The sequence below is a fragment of the Pongo abelii genome, chromosome 1 (genome assembly GCF_028885655.2).
Source record: "Pongo abelii isolate AG06213 chromosome 1, NHGRI_mPonAbe1-v2.0_pri, whole genome shotgun sequence".
Lineage (NCBI taxonomy): Eukaryota > Metazoa > Chordata > Mammalia > Primates > Hominidae > Pongo > Pongo abelii.
Window position 1 is genome coordinate 13952366 of NC_071985.2, and position 21554 is coordinate 13973919.

The window sequence follows — 21554 nt, forward strand, 5'->3', positions numbered from 1 at the left end:
CAGTGCAGAGGGGTTCCTTTGGTGTTGACTGGGTGTCTTTTGTTTCCCTCCAGGTGCAGCTGAACCTGGTGTTTTAGAAGATACCTTGGTCCCAGAGTCATCATGAAGGTAAGATTGCCTGCGGAAAACGAATCTCTGGGGTTATCGAATTCAGGAAGTAGGGGGTTTGGACGAGGTCGTCGTGTGGGGCTTCCGAGTTTTGCAGAGGAAGGTGTGTTTGGTGACTTGGTGACCGAGCCCTTCCCCAGAGAGACCGGGGTCAGCTGGCGGGCTTTGCTGTGGAGTTGGAGGCAGTTATAGGATATCTCAACCGAAGATGATTCTCCCATATTGAACATCTCTTTTTGTAGGGAATGAGAGGAATAACGGCATGAATTAAAGTGTTTTAAAAGGTAAAATAAAAGCAGGTCAGGTAATCTGACCCTAGAAACTGAACTGTATTGTGGTTCTATCAGTTACACTGATGAAAGAGAATCTTATTTATTGTGTGAACAGTAGTGTAAAATTTTAGCAGAAAACTCTTTGACTCGTCACAAAAATAATTTAATTGAAAGATTTAAAAAGAGAATTTTGGTGATCTTTACACAATTCAGAGATACCAGTTGTTTCTTGTATTTCCAGGGACTTGGGGTTATATGGTTTATTTTTCTTTATTGATCTGGTTGGTCTGTAAATAAGTCAGAGGCTCTGTTGCATTATGCTGTGTGGAAAACTGATGGCCAGTTTCCTTTTAGACGTAAACATGTTAACTGAGTGGAGAATAGGGTCAAAGAATTTGCTTAATTGTTGGAAGAAATGATAACGATAAAAATACAGGTATTTTTGTTACTTGAGAGAACATGTATATGAATGCTGTCTTTTTTTTTTTAACACATGCTAGAATAAAACCTTAGGTTTTTGAAAAGTCTGGATTCAACTGGTGGAACTTAGACACTAGCTTGTATTTTTTCATCCATTACAAATTCAGAAGTGCTTGAAAAGGGTAGAGTGTTCATAAGTGTAGAAATGCAACAGATAGCATGTTAGAATATCAACGTTGTCTACTTTTGACAGTTCCTATTAACTATTTAAAAAAATATTTAACTTGTCCTCAGAATCAAGACTGCTTTGACAGTTCTGCATCCAAATTAAAATTTGTAATACTTATGTTTGTAGAAGGTAAAAGCTGTGGCTACTTAAATCTTGGTCTATTATACAGAGTAATTAAGTTTAGTCTAATTTTTTTAAGGTTTTCTCTTTGAGTCTGGGATGCTGTAAACTACCTGAAACAGTTTATTCTATCTCATTTCATGAAGCATAGACATGTTTCAGGAATGAATCCCTTTTGTTAGTCACAAATCCTAGCTATACCTCTCGTGACCTGTGTAAAACAGTGGTGAAAGTGCATTTATTAGGTAACTTGTATATGTACCTTGATGTTGGGTGAGAATTTCTTAAGAAAAGTTTTGGTTTGAGTAAGAAATAGTAAGTTCAGAAGCCGAATAAATAAAAGGTTTAGTTTGGAGTAAATGTAATCTGTCACAGTTCCCAGTGTTATAGTGCTTGTCACTTCTTAGGTGCTCTATAAATGTTTGGTTAAAAAAAATGTAGTTAAGCTGAAAGTCTGAGATTAAAATGTTTTTTTTTTCTTCCTTTCGTTTCCTTTTTTTTTTAAGTAGTCTGTTTGAAAAAATGAAAGTATGTTGGAAACTTTAGCCTTTAAAGTTTCTTGGTAATACTAGCCAAATGCAAATTTTTTGGTATCATTTTAGAAATACTAATTTTAAGTGCTCAGCATTACATTCTATTGCATTTTTTAAAAAGGTACTTTTAACGTTAAAAGGAAAAAGTTACTAAAATAAATTTCTAACTTCATACAAGAACTTCCTGTTATTATAAGTATAGCAGATCTCAGAGAATCTGCTAGTAATTATTAGTACTAAAAACTTAGCTTATTTCTTACAACTTTATTTCTTATGCGATAAAAGATGAGAAGCTTCTTGTAATTTGTATTTTGCTTTAGCAAAAATTGCAATTCAGAATCTATTTAATGTTGAGTATATTAGGCCTAAATTTTGTTTCTTTTTCTGTGTGTTCGCAATTTCTTTCTTTCTTTTTTTATTTTTCTTTTTGATATAGAGTCTCACTATTTCACCCTGGCTGGCACGATCTGTAACTGCTGCCTCCTGGGCTCAAATAATCCTCCCACCTCAGCCTCCTGAGTAGCTGGGACTACAGGCACACCTGGCTAATTTTTGTAGTTTTTGTAGAGATGAGGTTTTGCCATGTTGCCCAGGCTGGTCTCAAACTTCTGGGCTCAAGTGAGTCTCCCGCCTCAGCCTCCCAAAGTGCTGGGATTACAGACGAGAGTCACCGTGCCTGGTGTAATTTGTGTATTACGATGATCATTGAGCTATAGAAGGTTTTATGCCATTTATTGGATCTTACCAAACATATTTGTACTTTGGAGCAAGCTTTTAAGTTTGAATTGTCTGTTGTATTAACGACAAGTCTTTAAATTTTATTAAGTGACAGTTTATTGAGGTGATTGAAAGTTAGATTATGTAGTAATACTTTTTAGGTGTTGTTTTAAAGTTTAAGTGTTGTATGTTTTAGCAGTTTTCCCATGTACTACCTTTAAGAATTTATGTAAATAAATACATTCCCATTACTGACTAATATATGCTGTTACTTTTTTCACAGTGTGTTTTTGAGGAATATGATTCGTAGTACATAAGGAATTTGTGCTGTAACATGGATTGTGATGTTGGTGTTATGTTGAATTTATTTTTCATGCTCTTGATAGACTTTTAAAAATCAGTGGTACCGGCTGGGCATGGTGGCTCACGCCTGTAATCACAGCACTTTGGGAGGCCGAGGTAGGAGGATCACCTGAGGTCAGGAGTTTGAGACCAGCCTGGCCAGCGTGGTAAAACCCTGTCTCTTCTAAAAATACAAAATTAGCTGGGCATGGTGGCACACACCTGTAATCCCAGCTGTTTGGAAGGCTGAGGCAGGAGAATTGCTTGAACCCAGGAGGCGGAGGTTGCAGTGAGCTGAGGTTGCGCCACTGAGCTCCAGCCTCGGCGAAAAAAGTGAAACTGTCTCTCTCAAAAAAAAAAAATAATAATAATAATAAAATAAAAATCAGCAGTGCCACATTATAAGGAGGTGGTAGATTATTAAAGTTTGTAAATAATTCCAAGACTTATTTTTATGATGTCAGGTTGATTTTTACTTTTTTTTTTTTTAAGAGAGAGTTTTGCTCTTGTTGCCCAGGCCGGAGTGCAGTGGTGCGATCTCGGCTCACTGCAACCTCCGCCTCCCGGGTTCAAGCAATTCTCCTGCCTCAGCCTCCCGAGTAGCTGGAATTATAGGCATGCGCCATCATGCCCGGCTAATTTTGTACTTTTAGTGGAGACAAGATTTCTCCATATCGGTCAGGCTGGTCTCGAACTCCTGACCTCAGGTGATCTGCCCGCCTCGGCCTCCCAAAGTGCTGGGATTACAGGCGTGAGCCACCGCGCCTGGCCGATTTTTACTTTTTTTTAACTCAAACTTTTTTTTCCTGTGTCTATATTGTACATGTTATTAACGTCTTTTATTATGTAGCAGTAAATTTTCAATTAAAATGGGCTGGTTGGGCTGGACATACCAGAATCTTTAGAGGATGAATGATTTAGATGATTATACTTTGGCGGGCATGGTGGCTCATGCTTGTAATCCCAGTACTTTGGGATGCTGAAGTGGGTGGATTACTTGAGGTCGGGAGTTCAAGACCAGCCTGGCCAAAGTGGTGAAAACCCCTTCTCTACTAAAAGTATAAAAAAATTAGCTGGGCATGGTGGCACATGCCTGTATTCCCAGCTACTCAGGAGGCTGAGGTAGGAGGATCGCTTGAACCTAGGAGGTGGAGGTTGCAGTGAGTCGAGATGGCATCACTGCACTTCAGCTTGGGTGACAGACCCCATCTCAAAAAAAAAAAAAAAAAAAAAAGATGGTTATATTTAGAATCCACATAGATTGAATTTTCCAAATGTACTTTCTTCAACAATGATTGGCTTAGGCCGCATGAAAAAATAATGGATTGATTACAAATTCCCTTTTTTAATGCCCTGTGTGTGTGTACATGTTCTCTCTCTCTCTCCCCCCACTTCTACCTTTGTTTCTCTCCCTATCCACTCTGTCACTTCCTTCCCCTCTCTCTTCTTTTCCTTCCCTGTATTGTTTTTTCCTTCCCCCTCTTCCTTCTGTCTCACCCCTTTCATAAGTCATTCATTTAACAACAACCTGTTTCATGTATCAGGTAATACAGAATGAAGGTGGGTGAGGCATCTGACCTGCTTTCAGGGAGCCCACAGTGTAGCAGAAGATGCAGATAAATAAAGCAGAACTCCTAGCATATCGATTTATGAGTATTCCAACATAAAATAATTGTAGGAAATGCTATGAGAGGACAGAAGAGGACAGCTAAATCAGAGAGCTATGGAAAGTTTTCTGGTGGAGTTGACATCTAAGCTGAGTACGAAGGCTTTTGCTAGGCAAAGAAGGGAAGAAAAGAGTTTTTCAGATAGAGGATAACGTACTGGAAAATGAACAAAACAAGGTGAAGTATCTGGAAACTAAGTGATTTGGTGTGACTGAATTAACTTAAAGCATGATATGTTTGGGTAGGAATAGAACGGCAGTGGTGGGAGATGAAGCTGAGTGAGGGAGTTGAAAATTTTCTTGGCCAGGCATGGTGGCTCACACCTGTAATCCCAGCACTTTGGGAGGTTGAGGCAGGTGGATCACTTGAGTTCTGTACCAGCCTGGCCAACATGGTGAAACCCTGTTTCTACTAAAAATACAAAATTAGCAGGGCATGGTGGCGTGCGCCTGTAATGCCAGCTATTAGGGAGGCTGAGGCAGAAGAATAGCTTGAACATGGGAGGTGGAGGTTACAGTGAGCCGAGATCATGCCATTGCACTCCAGCCTGGGTGACAAGAGCAATACTCTGTCTCAAAAAAAAAAAAAGAAAAGAAATTTTCTTGAAAACTACATGGAACGATTGAAAGTTGTTGAGAATTGCTTGAACCCAGGAGCTGGAGGTTGCAGTGAGCTGAGATCAGGTCACTGCAAAAACAAGGGAAGAGCTGAATGTAAGGATGGAAATTCCAGGTAAGAAGTCCAAGTGGAAAATGAATAAGGGCCTTAACTAATGCAGTGGAAGTGGAGCAGAGAGGATAGATCTGAGCCTTTTTGAAGTAGAATTCAGGGCTGGGCGCAGTGGCTCACACCTGTAATCCCAGCACTTTGGGAGGCCGAGGCGGGTGGATCACGAGGTCAGGAGATCGAGACCATCCTGGCTAACATGGTGAAACCCCGTCTCTACTAAAAAAATACAAAAAACAGAAATTAGCCAGGCTTGGTAGCTGGCGTCTGTAGGACGCTGAGGCAGGAGAATGGCGAGAACCTGGGAGGCGGAGCTTGCAGTGAGCCGAGATCACGCCACTGCACTCCAGCTTGGGCGACAGAGCAAGAGTCTGTCTTGAAGGAAGTAGAATTCAGGACCTAGTAACTCATCCTGGGGTAGGAGGAAGATGGTGATTTTTGTCTTAGGAAATTAGATAGATGTTACTGTCATTTGAAGCATGCTGTCATTGGACGTGCTGCTTAAGATGTAAGAGTAAGTAGGTAGGATGAAGTCAGAGGCTTGGTTAATCTGGTGTGAATGTTAACCTCATATCTATATTTGAAGGGATTTAAGATCCATAACATGGCAAATTTCGTGCTATAAATTTGTGGTCCTTTTGATGAACAGGTAATCTTGTAAAATACTAACTTGTTTTCTGTCCAAATTGCTAAATCTTTGTTTATTGTAATAAAAAAAATACTAGATGAGTACCTATGTCACTGAAGAATGTGTTTTTGCCAAGTCAGCCAGTGAATTCAGTCATTGAACACATTGTGTACCTTCCTTGTACCAGACATTGTTCTGGGTTTTGAGGATGCAGCAGTGAGTAGAACAAGAGTTCTTACCCTCATGGAGTTTACTTTCTACTATGGTGGACACACATTAAGAAAAAAAATAGTGGTAAGTGCTTTGAAGAGAAATGATACGGAATCAGAATAAGAGGTTAGAGTGACAGAGGGTGGGTTACTTTAGATTAGGTGATAATGGAGGGCGTTTTTGAGATGACATTTAAGTGTGCTGTGAAACAAGTGATAGAGTGAGCCATTCAGGTTTCTAGGGGAGGAGCACTCCCTGCAGAAAACAAGTGCAAATACCCTGAGATGGAGTGTGCTTGGCATGTTTGAGTGTGATATATTTAAGGAACATTAAGGCTATCAGGGCTGGAGTGGTAGGAGAGGAGGCCAGAGAGGGTCACAAAGGGCCAGTACAATTGTAGGGCCTTATAGGACATGGTAAGGACTTGAGTAAAATCTGAATGTGTTAGGAACCCTTTGAAGGGTGCTGAGTGAAGTGATATGATAAACATTTTCAAAAATGTTTGACTGCTGGGTAGTGAACAGATCATGGGAACAGACCATGGGAACACAAGAGTGGAAGTAGGGAGATCAGTCAGAAGGCTGTCAAGCTAGTCCTGGGGAGAGATGGTGGTGAGGAGAATTAGTAGTATTGGGAATATATTTGAAGATGGGGATGATTGGATTTCAATGGATTGGGTGTGAAGGGAAAATTCTACTTACTGCAACTTGCAGGTGTATGTCCTCCCACAAATGCCCTCCCTCCTTTTCTTTTGAGACGGAGCCTCGCTCTGTTGCCTAGGCTGGAGTGCAGTGATGTGATCTCAGCTCACTGCAGCCTTTGTCTCCCGAGTTTAAGCAATTCTCTTGCCTCAGCCTCCCGTGTAGCTGGGATTACAGGCACCTGCCACCACGCCTGGCTAATTTTTTTTTGTATTTTTTGTTGTTTTTTTTTTAGACGGAGTTTCGCTCTTGTCACCCAGGCTGGAGTGCAATGGCACGATCTGGACTCACTGCAACCTCCGCCTCCCAGGTTCAAGTGATTCTCCTGCCTCAGCCTCCCAAGTAGCTGGGACTACAGGCATGTGCCACCATGCCCAGCTAATTTTTGTATTTTTAGGAGAAATGGGGTTTCACCATCTTGGCCAGGCTGGTCTCAAACTCCTGACCTTGTTATCCACCTGCCTCGGCCTCCCAGAGTGCTGGGATTACAGGTGTGAGCCACCTTGCCCGGCCTTTTTTTTTTGTATTTTTAGTAGCAATGGGGTTTCACCATGTTGGCCAGGATGGTTTTGAACTCCTGACCTTAAGTGATCCGCCCGCCTTGGCCTCCCAAAGTGTTAGGATTACAGGCCTGAGCCACTGCACCTGGCCGCCCTCCCTTTTTTAAAAAAAGTCTTTTTGCTGAGATTAGTTGGTAGATGGGATTCTTGGAACTGAGTATGACCATGAAGGCTTGTCAACTCTTAGCCTTCTCAGTGATCAGTGAACATTGAGTTGAGCAATCCTTTCACTTGTTTTTTTAATTATAAAAAATGAGATATAAATCATATAGCATAAAATTCACCCTTTTGTTTTATTTTTTTTGAGACATGGCCACAGTCTGTTGCCCAGGCAGGAGTGTAGTGGTGCAATCATAGCTCACTGCAGCCTTGATCTTCAGTGGGCTCATGTGATCCTGCTTCAACCTCCCAAGTAGCTGGGACCAGAGGTGCACAGCACCATGCCTAGCTAACTTTTAAATTTTCTGTGGAGGTCTCACTGTGTTGCCCAGGCTGGTCTTGAACTCCTGGGCTCAAGTGATCCTCCCATCTTGGCCTACTAAAGTGTTGGGATTACAGGCATGAGCCACCGTGCCTCACCAAATTCACCTTTTTAAAGTGTTCATAAATTTCTAGTATTTTCACAAGTTTGTGCATCCATCACTACTATCTTTTGAAAACTTTTTTATTAATTTCTTTTGTTTGTTTTTTAGAGATGAGGTCTTGCTGTGTGACCTAGGCTGGCCTTGAACTCTTGTGGTCAAGTGATCTTTCCCCCTCAACTTCCTAAGTAGCTGAGACTTCAGGCACATGTTACTTATCCCTAGCTATCCATCACTGCTGTTTAACTCCAGAACATTTCCAAATTCCCAACAAGAAACTTCTTATCCATTAGCAGTCATTCACTGTTCTCCCTTTCTTTTATCCCTCCAATAACTAATCTAAATTTTTTTTTGAGAAGAGTTTTGATTCTGTCACCCAGGCTGGAGTGCAGTGACTCGACCATGGCTTACTGCAGCATCGACCTCCTGGGTTCAAGCGATCTTCCTGCCTCCAACTCCCAAGTAGATGGGATTACAGGTGTGCGCCACCATGCCCAGCAAATTTTGGAATTTTTTGTAGTAGTGAAGTCTCACTATGTTCCCTAGCCTGGTCTGGAACTCCTGAGCTCAAGTGATCCTCTTGCATTGGCCCCCAAAGTGCTGGGATTACAGGCTTCAGCTACTGAGCTTAGCATTTACTTTCTGTCTATAAGGATTTGCGTATTCTGGGCATTTTCTGGTAACGGAATCCTGTAATACATATGTGGCCTTTTTGAGTCTGATTTCTTTTACTTCCCATAAGTGAAAGAAGTAGCAAGTGTTGACCAGGCACGGTGGCTCACGCCAGTAATCCCAGCACTTTGGGAAGCCAATGTGGGTGGATCACGATGTCAGGAGTTCAAGACCAGCCTGGCCAAGATGGTGAAACCCCATCCGTACTAAAAATAAAAAAATTAGCCGGGCGTGGTGGTGGGCGCCTGTAATCCCAGCTACTCAAGAGGCTGTGGCAGAGAATCGCTTGAACCCGGGAGGCAAAGGTTGCAGTGAGCTGAGATCGCGTCACTGCACTCCAGCCTAGGTGTCAGATCAAGACTCCGTCTCAAAAAAAAAAAAAAAAAAAAAGAAGTAGCAAGTGTTAATACTATGCTCTTTTTTATTGCTGAATAATACTCCATCTTATGAAGATATGACATTTTGTCAGTCTACTTATTTGGAGGACATGTGGGCTATTTCTGTTTTTTTGCTTATTGTGAGTAATGCTGCTATGAGCATTTGTATGTAAGTTTCTGTGCAAACATGTATTTTTAATTCTCTTGGGTCCTGGGAGTGGACCTTTCAGTTCTTAGGGTACTAATATTACCTGTGTGATAACCTGGGGAGTGCTGAGTATTTAACTTCATGTATTTTGTGTTGTGGCAAGTGGCCACCAAGGAGTTGGACATTTAAAAAATTAATTCAGTATTTATTGAATACTTATTATGTATTGGTCTCTGTTCTAGTCAGTTGGAATATGTCAGGGAACAAAATAAGTAGAAATTCCTGGCTCTTTGGATCTCTTAGGAGTACAGGAAACTCTGGTATTCAAGGTATCCGTAGAAAATAAAGTGATTTTAGAAATCTCATAATTTTCGTTCTAAAATTGGAGACAGCGTTCAGGTTTGGGGAAGAAAAAAATGAGTTTATGGAAGTATATAAACAGTTTACCAGAAAATAAAAAGCAGATCTACTAAGGTCAGCATAGACAAACTATCTTCATGTTCACCTTACCATAGTGGCTGTTATTTTAGGCTGGTTAATAGAAGCAAGGGACATAATGAAAGAGTCAAAAAGGGAAAAGTTTTAAAACAACACTTGCCTTACTCTGAGCATAATTTCCTCTTTCCTTAATTAACGCTTGCTCATATATTACTCAGAAAGTCCAAGTGTAGGCTTCAGAGGAGAGGAGCCATAGATAGCTTTCATCAGATTCTCGATGGAACCCACAGTACAAATGTTAAGAAACACAGCTCTGTGGTATCATCTGTTGACTGATCTGCCGCTAATCTATTTAATAGGAAGAGTTGTTTCTATATCCTTCTACTTTTACCATTAAAGAAAAAGTAATCAACTAGTCACTGTTCATTTTATTTTCAAATTTATTTTTGCTTAAATCATTGCAGAATCAGAAAAAAAATTTTATTATATTGTTTCTGAAATGTTAACATTTAGGTGAAATGCTTAATCAGATTGAGTATCACTTATCTGAAATGCTTGGGACCAGAAATATTTGGGATTTTTTCAGATTTTGGAATATTTGCATTTGTATGCTTAGGATTTGAACATCCCAAATCTGAAAATCCAAAATGTTCCAGTGAGCATTTCCCTTTGGTGTCATGTGAGCACTGAAAAAGTTTCAGTTTTTGTAGCATTTCTGATTTTTTGTGCTTTACATATGTATATGTATATCTATATCTTGTTTTTTTGTTTGGTTGTCTGAGACAGAATCTTGCTCTGTCACCCAGGCTGGAGTGCAGTGGCGCGATCTTGGCTCACTGCAACATCCGGCTCCTGGATTCAAATGATTCTTCTCCCTCAGCCTCCCAAGTAGCTGGGATTACGGGCGCCTGCCACCACACCTGGCTAATTTTTGTATTTTTAGTACAGACAAGGTTTCACCATGTTGGCCAGGCTGGTCTCTTGAACTCCAGACCTCAGGTGATCCTCCTGCCTCAGCCTCCTAAAGTGCTGGGATTATAGGCATCAGCCACCGTGCCCAGCTTTATATATATATATTATTATTTTTTTGAGACGAAGTCTTGCTGTGTCGCCCAGGCTGGAGTGCAGTGGTGTGATCTTAGCTTACTGCAGCCTCTGCTGGGTTCAAGTGATTCTCCTGCCTCAGCTTCCAGAGTAGTTGGGATTACAGGCATGTGCCACAACACCTGGCTAATTTTTTGTATTTTTAGTGGAGATGAGGCTTCACCATGTTGGCCAGGCTGTTCTCAAACTCCTGACCTCAAGTGATCCGCCCGCCTCAGCTTTCCAAAGTGCTGGAATTACAGGTGTGAGCCACTGCGCCCCACTTATTTTTGGGTTAGTGATACTCAATGTGAATTGCTTGAAATGTTTACCTTGTTGAATTCCTAAGAAGAATTTGAATTTTTTAAATTTATAGCTAGCCTTTGGTCCATGGAAACATTTTATAAAATAATTTCCAAAGGTTACTCTGGAAATCTGGAATTGTAGTCTGTAGCAAATTGGGATTATTTATGAATTTAATTTAATTTAATTTATGAGATCAGAGTCTTGGTATGTTGCGTTGGCTGGTCTTGAACTCCTAGGCTTGAGTGATCCTTCTGCCTCAGCCTCTCCAGTGGCTGGAACTGTAAGTGCACGCCACCATGGCACATTGGATATTATTTATGAAACTATTTATTACAAGTGTTAATATATGCTTACTCTTACCTTTTGCATATTCGATTATTTACTCTAATCGGGTTATCTAAGGCAAGGATAGTATCTAACTATGAATAACCAGATATACTTAGCTTTAGGATACAGTTAGACATAAGTGTAGAATTCAACATCCCTGTAACTAATGTCTTTCCAGATTAATGTTAGTGTTGATAGTAAGGTGGTAGAACGGGCTAATTCTCTGGGCCATTATTACTGATTTATAAGGTAGAAAATAGGGTATATCACTTTAAAGTTACAAATTTACATTTATAAGGAAGAAAATAGGGTATATCACTTTTAAGTTACAAATTTACCTGTCATCAATTAAGAGAATAATAATTCGGCAGTAGGTTTATACTATTAAAATGTGTGAGATTACTTACACTATATCTTGGACAGTGGGACAGATAATTTATTTTTTTGGAGACATAGCCTTGTTCTGTGGCCCAGGTTGGAGTGCGGTGGCGCAATCATAGCTCACTGCAGCCTCCAACTCCTGGGCTCAAGTGATCTTCCTACCTCAGCCATCCAAATAGCTGAGACTACAAATGCACACCACCATGCCTCGCTAAATTTTTTTGTATTTTTGGTAGAGACAGGGTCTCCCTATCTTGCCCAGGCTGGTCTTGAACTCTTGAGCTCAGGTGATCCTCCCACCTTGGCCTCCCAAAATGTTGGGATTACAGATGTGAGCCACCAAGCCTGGCCTGAACAACGGGACAGATACTTTATATGTAGACTTCTCATTTAAGCCATTTTTCTCTAGTTTATAGATAAATTTGGCAATGTGACTTAACTAGAATATCTGAAATCCTATATAAAAGTTCTATTAATGCTATCTGCTAATTGATAACCTTTTGATTTCAGGGCATAATTGCTTATGAGAACATAGTCATTGATAACTTTAGTAAGTTTCATTGAACATCATATTTTAACAATGTACTTACTTCAATAGCAAATGAAGATTATAAACTAAAACCTTTGAGCAAGTGGTATTTAAAGAAAGGATTTACTTTATATTGATAGTCAAAATAATGTATATACTGAAATATATATAAATATGTATTTATAAACATATTTTACTCATAGTAAAATGTTATATATATTAAGTTATATATCATTTAAGATAATTTATATGTAAATTAAATGTAAACCAGATTTCTTTATTCCAGGAACCTTGCTGTTGTTTCTAACCTTTCTTTTCCTGCTACTTAGTGATGCAGAAGCTCTTCTTGGTAAATCTACTTGTCCCCTCTCTTAATTTACTGCTTGAATATGACTGTGAAAACTGTCTTTGTTTAAAGTGCCCAGTAAACATTGTAGCTTCATGATTAAGAGCATATGGCTTGGAAAGTCAGCAGTCTTATTTCCAGTACTTTTTATGTCCTTTACTTGGCTGCTGAGGTTTGGGTAAAGTTACTTTTTTTGAAATGAAAGTAAACATCAGTTTCATTTTTTGTAAAATAAGAATGATAACAGCTACCTTGTAAAGTTGTGTAAATATGAAATGAAATACCATATTTAAAATGCTTTGCACTGTGCTTGGCATAGTTCTGAGCAGTTAGTACGTGGCAGTTATGTTATTAGTGGAAGCCTGTCTTTTTTTTTTTTTTTAAATAAGCTGATAGAGTGAGGATTCCTTTAATCAAGACTGTTTGGGATTGAATTGCCACTCCTGCTTACCAGATTGTAGGCAGTTTTTCTTAAACTTTCCAAGAAGACTGGTGTCCTCATCTAAAATACGGAATGCTTACAGTACTTGCCTCATGGGGTTGTTTGGGGTGACTAAATGTAATAGGATTTACTACATAGTAAGTTCTCAATACATTGTAGCTATTATTATTAGTTCAGTAGAAAGAATGTGCAGATTCTTGTGAGTTTAAGTAGGCTTTCGGGGAGATAGATTGACTCTGGTCTTTTAAAAGTTAATTTTGAAGTTGCAGTTTTGTGATTAAGCCTTAAATCTGTTATTCTTTCCTTCTGAAATCCTTAAAAACAGAATGTTTAGAAGGTGATAATCAGATTTCTTTATTCCAAGAACTCTTTGCTCTCATTTCTAACCTTTATTTTCCTGGTACTTACTGATGCAGAAGCTTCTCTTAGTAAATATAATACGTCTCCTCTCTCCTAATTTGCTCCCGTCTTTCCTTTTAAGGGAAAAGTAAATTTTACTTCCAAGCCTAGAGGGTTATTTATGGATTAGGTAAACTACTGAAGATACTTATTTTCTGGATAAGCATCCATCTGTATAGCCTTGCTTATGTATGGCAAAAATTGTTTTCATTTCTTGATCAGAATACTGTTCTGATGTGGTGTAGTCAGCCACCTGAAGCTGATCTAGCATGGGCCGCCTAGGCGGGTAGGGCGAATGACTGTAGGAGCCCTGCTGAACCCGAGTCTCTACTCCAGAGAGGAGTAAAAAAGCTGAACAAGCCTGAACACAGAGGAGCCACTATTGCTGTCAAAGTTAAGTGAAGCAGCTTGGCTTATGCCTGTTTCAGAATTAAAAAAAAAATTCAACTTAGGCATGCATGGTGGGTCACGCCCGTAATCCTAGCACTTTGAGCATTTGAGGCGGGCAGATCACTTGAGGTCAGGAGTTTGAGACCAGCCTGGCCAACATGGTGAAACCTTGTCTCTACTGAAAATATAAAAAGTGCCAGGTATGGTGGTATGCCTGTTTGGGAGGCTGATGCAGGAGAATCTCTTGAACCCGGGAAGTAGAAATTGCAGTGAGCTGAGATCGCACCACTGCACTCCAACCTAGGCGATAGAATGAGACTGCATCTCAAAAATTCAACTTTTCACATTTTCAGTTTTATCTTGATAAGGATACTTCATCAAAGAACCCATTTCTTTTCTTTTCTTTTCTTTTTTTTTTTCTTGAAGCGGAATCTTGCTGTGCCTCCCAGGCTGGAGTGCAGTGGTGCAATCTTGGCTCAGTGCAACCTCCGCCTCCTAGGTTCAAACGATTCTTGTGCCTCAGCCTCCTGAGTAGCTGGGACTACAGGCATGCGCCACCATGCTCGGCTAATTTTTTGTATTTTAGTAGAGATGGGGTTTTGTAATGTTGCCTAGGGTGGTCTCAAACTCCTGAGCTCAGGTGATCGCCTGCCTTGGCTTCTCAAAGTGCTAGGATTACAGGTGGGAGCCACCGCGCCCAGCCCCATTTCTGTTTTTTTAATCTAAATATTCTTTGCTAAAGTGTTGTTGTTTTTTTTAAAGGCAAGCCAGAGAGCGTTTGGCATTTAGTAAGTCACCTGTTCATCCTTTGCTCTAACTTGGAGAAATATTTTTCTAGACTAGTTTTTCTAGCAAAATTAAAGCAATTTTTATTATGAAAGCAATAAAGATTTTCTGTAAACATTAAAAATTACATAGTAGTATTCAGTGAACAGTAGAAGTCTTACTTCCTGGTAACTTGATTCAACAGTTTTTGGGTGTATTCTTCCACACTTTTTTCTTTGCACATATGAATCAAACATGAGTATTTATTTTGTTATGTTTGACTGTATTGAAATGGGCTTATACTATGCATATTGTTTGTAATTTTCTTTTTTCTTTTCTTTTCTTTCTTTTCTTTGAGACGGACTGTCGCTCTGTCACCAGACTAGAGTGCGGTGGCACGATCTTGGCTCACTGCAACCTCTGCCTCCCGGGTTCAAGCAATTCTCCTGCCTCAGCCTCCTGAGTAGCTGGAACTACAGGTGCGCGCCACCACGCCCAGCTAATTTTTGTATTTTTGGTAAAGACAGGGTTTCACTATGTTGGCCAGGCTGGTCTCGATCTCTTGAGCTTGTGATTTGCCTGCCTCGGCCTCCCAAAGTGCTGGGATTACAGGCGTGAGCCACCACGCCTGGCCCATAATTTTCTTTTACATTCTTCTATATCAGTACATATTACACAAGTCTATGTCATTCTTCTTGATGGCTTTAGTAAGATTTTATTTGCATTCAACATGTTATTTTTTCTACAACCAAATGATTTATATAGGGCACCGGTATGTTTCTTTAAGTTTTGCAGGTATGTAGCAGTGTTTAGTATTCAGTAGGTACTGTTTTTGTTTGTTTGTTTTGTTTTTTGTTTTTGAGACAGGGTCTTGCTCTGTTGCCCAGGCTGGAGTGCAGTGGCACAGTCTTGGCTCACTGCAACCTCTGCCTCCCGGGTTCAAGAGATTCTCATGCTTCTGCCTCCCAAGTAGCTGGGACTACAGTCCCGTGCCATCACACCCAGCTAATTTTTGTGTTTTTAGTAGAGACAGGGTTTTGCCACGTTGGCTAGGCTGGCCTCAAACTCCTGACCTCAAGTGATCTGCCTGCCTCGACCTCCCAAAGTATTGGGATTACAGGTGTGAGCCACTGTGCCTGGCCTTCAGTAGGTATTGTTAACTTATTTGGATGCCTAGTACTAGTAGGTGGCAAATAGTCCCAGTACCTATTACATATACAAAGCTTCTTATAGTCATATGAATTATTATTATTATTATTGTTTTGAGATAGGGTCTTGCTCTGTCACCCAGGCTGGAGTGCGTAGTACAATCACGGCTCACTGTAGCCTTGACCTTCTGGGCTCAAGTGATCCTCCCACCTCAGCCTCTCGAGTAGCTGGGACTACAGGTGTGGGTCACCATAGGTTGATTTTTTATATTTTGTAGAGATGGGGTCTCGCTATGTTGCCCAGGCTGGTCTTGAACTCTTGCCCTGTGAATTACTGCAGCCACCAACTGTTAAATATCATTGCATGACATTGTTACTAAAAGGTAATCTGTGAGGATTAGTGAGGGAGTATCCCTGTGCTATATGGCTGGTTCTAAAAAGGCTTATGCTGTTCTTTGGGATCCCTATTAGCATTGATTAGACAGGTTAATTTTGGGGGCCGGGTGCAGTGGCTTACACCTGTAATCCCAGCAGTTTGGTAGGCTGATATGGGTGGATTACTTGAACCCAGGAGTTTGAGACCAGCATGGACAATGTGGCAAAACCCTGCTTCTACAAAAAAGTTTTAAAATAGCCAGGAGTGGTGGCCTGTGACTGTATTTCCAGCTACTCAGGAAGTTGAGGCTGGGAGGATTGCTTGAACCCAGGATGTCAAGTCTGCAGTGGAGTTGTGATTGCAGCCACTGTACTCCAGCCTAGGTGACAGAGCAAGACCCTGTTTTAAAAACAAAATCAAAAACACGTTAATTTTGGAATGGATCTCTATAGGAAGTGTCCCCAGCAGATGCTCAAAGTCAGAATATATAGTTTATAAGGAATTCTTTAACCATACAGTTATATGGCACATTATGTTTTTAAAGTCCCATAATCATTAGTTATATCTAATAACATCCCTTTGAGGCAGGTCAGCAACATTTTTCCTTTTTTATGATCGAAGAAGCAGGTGTAAAGATGTTGAGTGATTTGCTCACAGGCACACATTAAACTGATCACAGAGCCTGTTCTTTTGTTAGTAAACTGAACCATGCTGCCTCTCTACTAGTTATTATAAACAAATAATAAAGTTGTTGCCATTTAGTGACTTTTTGATGGCTTTATCGAATAGTAAGTGTAGTTTACAAACCTTTTGCCTACTTACTTTGTTGAAAAAAGTTTTACATTTAGAATTTACTTGTATCATGGTATGAAACATTTTTATGTAAATTTCCCCGTTCTCTTAAAAATTAGAAAAAATCAGGCCAGGAGCGGTGGCTCACGTCTGTAATCCCAGCACTTTGGGAGGCCAAGGCGGACAAATCACTTGAAGTCAGGAGTTCATGACCAGCCTGGCCAGCATAGCGAAACCCTGTCTCTACTAAAAATACAAAAGTTAGCTGTGCATGGTGGCACGTGCTTCTGGTCCCAGCTACTCAGGAGCTGAGAAGTGCCTGAACCTGGGAGGCGGAGGTTGCATTGAGCCGAGATCAGGTCACTGCACTCTAGCCTGGGCGACAGAGCAAGATGCAAGACTCCAAAAAAAAAAAAAAAAAAAATTAGAAGAAACCATATGAAAAAACAAAAATGAACAACAGTGGACTTAGTTCTTCTGGGAGAACCTTTGCTAGCTTGAAAATTAGTGTCAAGCTGGACAGGTGGCATGTGCCTGTAATTCCAGCTACTTGGGAGGCTGAGACAGGAGGAGCTTGAGCCCAGGAGCTCAAGGCCGCAGTGAGCCTTGATTGTACCACTAGATTCCAGCCTGGGCGACAGAGCGAGACTCTAAAGGAAAATTAGTATTATAAATTAGAGGCTTTGTACAAAGCTTTGAAGAGTTAATATTTTAAAGTAGGAGAAAAATGAATCCTCTGGTTATATTGCCACAAGTAATTTTGCGTTGAAACACTGTGGCCCGTATAGCCTGAAGAGACTTTGAAAGGTCATTTGAGCCCTTGAGTTCAGAACCTATCTCTTCTGCCAAGTGATGACACAGAATATGATCTAGCTCAGAAAAAGTTTTACAATCTGGGTGGTTTGTCTCTCTTTTTTTCTCTCTCTTTTTTTTTTGGCTGAAGAATCTTTAGAACAGTCAACCTTCTCTTAAATTGCAAGTTTCCTTTGGCCATTTGAAACATTTTCTTTTTTTTCTTTTCTTTTTCTTTTTTCTTTTTTTTTAAAGAGACAGGGCCTAGCTCTGTCACTTAGACTGGAATTTAGCGGTGTGATCATAATTCACTGTAGCTGTGAACTCCTGGACTCAAGGGATCTTCCCATCTCAGCCTCTTGAGTAGCTGGGAATACAGGCATGCACCACCACATTCAGTTAAGTTTTTTATTTTTTTGTAGTGCTGTGGCCTCACTGTGTTTCCCAGGTTGGTCTTGAACTCCCAGCCTCAAGTGACCTTCCCTTGTTGGCCTCCCAAGGCATTGGGATTACAGACATCAGCCACTGCACCCAGCCAGACATTTTCTGTTTACTTGTATGGACTTAATTCTGTCTATCCCATTCCCCCTTCCCCCATTATAATTTTTTTTCTCTGTAATTTGTATGTACAAGTTTTTTCTCTCACAGTTGAAAAGCTTTCCAGTTGTAGTCTTTCTGCATTGATGGAGGTAGTGAAGGGGAGGTTCAGGTAATTTACAACTATTGTAAACAGTTTTTATTTGGCATGGTACAGTGTCTAATGCCTGTAATCCCAGCACTTTGGGAGGCTGAGGCAGGGAAGATTGCAAGTTTACTTTGAGTTTGAGACTAGCCTGGCCAACATCGCGAAACTCTGTCTCTACCGAAAATACAAAAAAATTAGCCGGGTGTGGTGGTGCACACCTGAAATCCCAGCTGTTTGGGAAGCTGAGGCGTGAGAATCGCTTGAATCCAGGAGGTGAAAGTTGTAGTGGGCTGAGGTCACGCCACTGCACTCCAGCCTGGGCAACAGAGGGGGAGACTCTGTCTTAAAAAAAGAGATTTTATTTAAGGGATCATACAGAGCCCTAAAATTATATATTTACATTTGGAATGTTAAGCAGATGCTTTGACATGATATATTGTAAATCTGTAATAATAAATAATAGTTAACCTTCATATACTTTAGTAATTAGCACAATCCAATTTTTTTTTTTTTTGAGATGGAGTCTCACTCTGTTGCCCAGGCTGGAGTGCAGTGGTATGATCTCAGCTCACTGCAGCCTCCGCCTTCCATGTTCAAGTGATTCTCCTGCCTCAGCCTCCCGAGTAACTGGGACTACAGGTGTGTGCCACCACGCCTGGCTAATTTTTTGTATTTTTAGTAGAGACGGGGTTTCACTGTCTTAGCCAGGATGGTCTCGATCTTCTGACTCGTGATCTGCCTGTCTTAGCCACCCAAAGTGAGCCACTGTGCCCAGCCAGCACAATCCTAATTTTTAGTAGGCATGTAATTTCTAAATTTGTCTTTATTGCTAAAGTAACATCCCATTTATCTCAAACTAACTGTCATCAGTCTTGTCTTGTTCTGAAATAGCATTAAAATATTTATCACACCAGCCTCTTTCCTGGTCATCATGTTCTTTATGCTGTAATTATTATTATCGTTTTTGTTATTATCATATGATAATTTTGCCACTGCTTATTCAATGCTTAATATGTGTCAGTCTTTTCTTACATTATATATAGTTTTTTCTTATTTGAAGACAGAGTTTCTTGCTCTGTTGCCTGGGCAGGAATATAGTAGCGTGATCATGGCTGACTGTAACCTTGACCTCTTGGGCCCAGGTGATCCTCCCACCTTAGCCTCCTGAGTAGCTGTGAGTACAGGTGTCCACCACCATGCCTGGCTAATTTTTAACTTTTTTCATAGAGACAGGGTCTCACTATGTTGCCTAGGCTGATCTTGAACTCCCTGGTTCAAGTGATCCCCTTGCCTCCGCCTCCCAAAGTGCTGGGATTATAGGCGTGTGTCCCTGTGCCTGGCCCATTTAAAATTTTAATTCTCAAAATACCCTGAGAGGTACATATATATTCTTATTTTACAGATGAAAAACTCAAGGCCGAGAGAGATTATGTAATTTACCTAACTAAGGTCATGCCACTAGTAAGTGGCATAGTGAGGATTTAAACCTAAACTACTCCAAACCAGAGCTCCTACTAATATTAATGCTGTTTCTGCCTCTTATTTAATATATATCTTTACTTGGATATCTAGTTTTCTTAGTACACAGAACATTTAGAAGTGCCAAATACTGTGTGAGTTGTTAGTTGTAAGTGTATGTGTGTGTTTATGTGTGTATCGAGAGGGAGGAGTTTTGAACAAATCCGGAAGTCAGAGGTCTGACGTGGGTCTCACTGGGCATTTCTTCTGCAGGCTCTAGGGGAGAATTGGTTTCCTTGCCTCTTTTCCAGCTTCTAGAGGCTGTATTTCCTCCTTTGCCTCTGGTCTCTCCTATTTTCAAAGCCAGCAGCCTAGTGTCTTCAAATCTGTCTCTGACACTATCTCTCCTGCCTCCCTCTTTCACTTATAAGTATCCTTGTGTTTATATTAAATAGGGCTCACCCAGATACTACAAGCTAATCTCCCCCTTTCAAGGTCAACTAATTAGCAACTCTGATTCTATCTGCAGCTTTAAATTTCCCCTTGATAGATAACATTTTCACATGTTTTGGAGATTCAGATGTCATTTTGGGGGGAGGGGGAGTGCATTCTGCCTACCAGAGTTTCCTTAGTGTGGCAAAATGATTTAGCCTCTTAGGCCTCGCTGTAAAATGAGATTAGTATTTACTATTTACCACAAAGGAATTTTATGAAGATGGAAATTATGTGCTAATACAGACAAGCCATGCATAGAATACACTTAATTAGCAGATGCTTTCTGCTTGATCTTATCTGCTAGGTATATGCTTGTGGTGATGGGTAGTCTCCAAGGTAACCACTGGGTTTGATAAACTCCAGTTTGAGTGCCTGACTCTTCTAAAGGCAGATGTTTGTTTTAGAATTCAGCCTTTCCAGACCTTTGCATGATGAGGATAGTGATGATTTATAGCACAATGGTGGTAAAACAGATGAGTGCCCCTTAACTCTTAATTTGTTTTATGATTTGAATGTCTTAATCTCTAAGATACAGTTCACTTTTTAAGTAGGCAGCTTTTCTGTTTAACATGATTTTCCAAAGGATTGCTATAGAAGATAATGAAAAGAGACCTTGAGTAATTGCACTTTTAAATCACACAAGATTGTTTTGTATGTGCTCAGGTGGTATTTTTTGAAGTTAATGTTGTCATTTCTTTTCTTTTTTTTTTTTTTCGGGACAGGGTCTTCCTCTGTTGCCCAGGCTGGAGTGCTGTGGTGTGATCTTGGCTCACTGCAACCTCCACCTCCCGGGCTCAAGTGATCCTCCCACCTCAGCCTCCCAAGTAGCTGAGACTACAGGCGTATGTCACCACGCCTGGCGAGTTTTTTGTAGAGGCAGGGTTTCACCATGTTGTCACGCTGGTCCTCAAACTCCTGGACTCAAGATATCTGTCCACCGCAGCCTTCCAAAGTGCTGTGATAATAGGCATGAGCCACCGTGCCTGGCCTAGGCAATTTACTTCTTTGAGTTTTATTTTCAGTATATGAGAAATGTGGCTAATAACATTTACTTCATTGCTTGCTTTGTTATTAAATATGATGATGCATGTAAAATACTTATGTTTGGTTTATATGTGCCAAAAAAAAATACCTGTAATATATTGTAAAGTCAGGGATGAACCACTTTACTAAATGTCTCCAAATAACCAATTTCTAATAATTTAGAATATGTATTTAGTATAGCTAGTGTGCATTGCATTATGATAAAAGAGTGCTTATTACCTGTGCACCTAATTTTTGGAAGTCAGATTCATATAGCTTTGGTTAATCTTTGTTCTTTTTACATTTTATTATATTTTAGACAGGGTCTCGCTGTGTTCTGCAGGCTGCAGTGCAATGGCATGATCATA

General features: G+C 40.3%; 1 protein-coding gene across 4 annotated transcripts in view; it reads left to right on the forward strand.

The window, feature by feature from the left end:
• The window catches only part of ARID4B (AT-rich interaction domain 4B), a 159684-nt gene that overhangs the window by 883 nt on the left and 137247 nt on the right, over positions 1-21554 (forward strand). For all 4 annotated transcript variants that reach the window (XR_008527735.2, XM_009251794.4, XM_009251842.4 and 1 more), the window contains exon 2: positions 54-108. Coding sequence is in view for 3 of the 4 variants with exons in the window: in XM_009251794.4 (XP_009250069.1) it covers positions 103-108 (6 nt within the window). In the remaining variant the exon portion in view is untranslated. The remainder of the gene's footprint in view (positions 1-53; positions 109-21554) is intronic.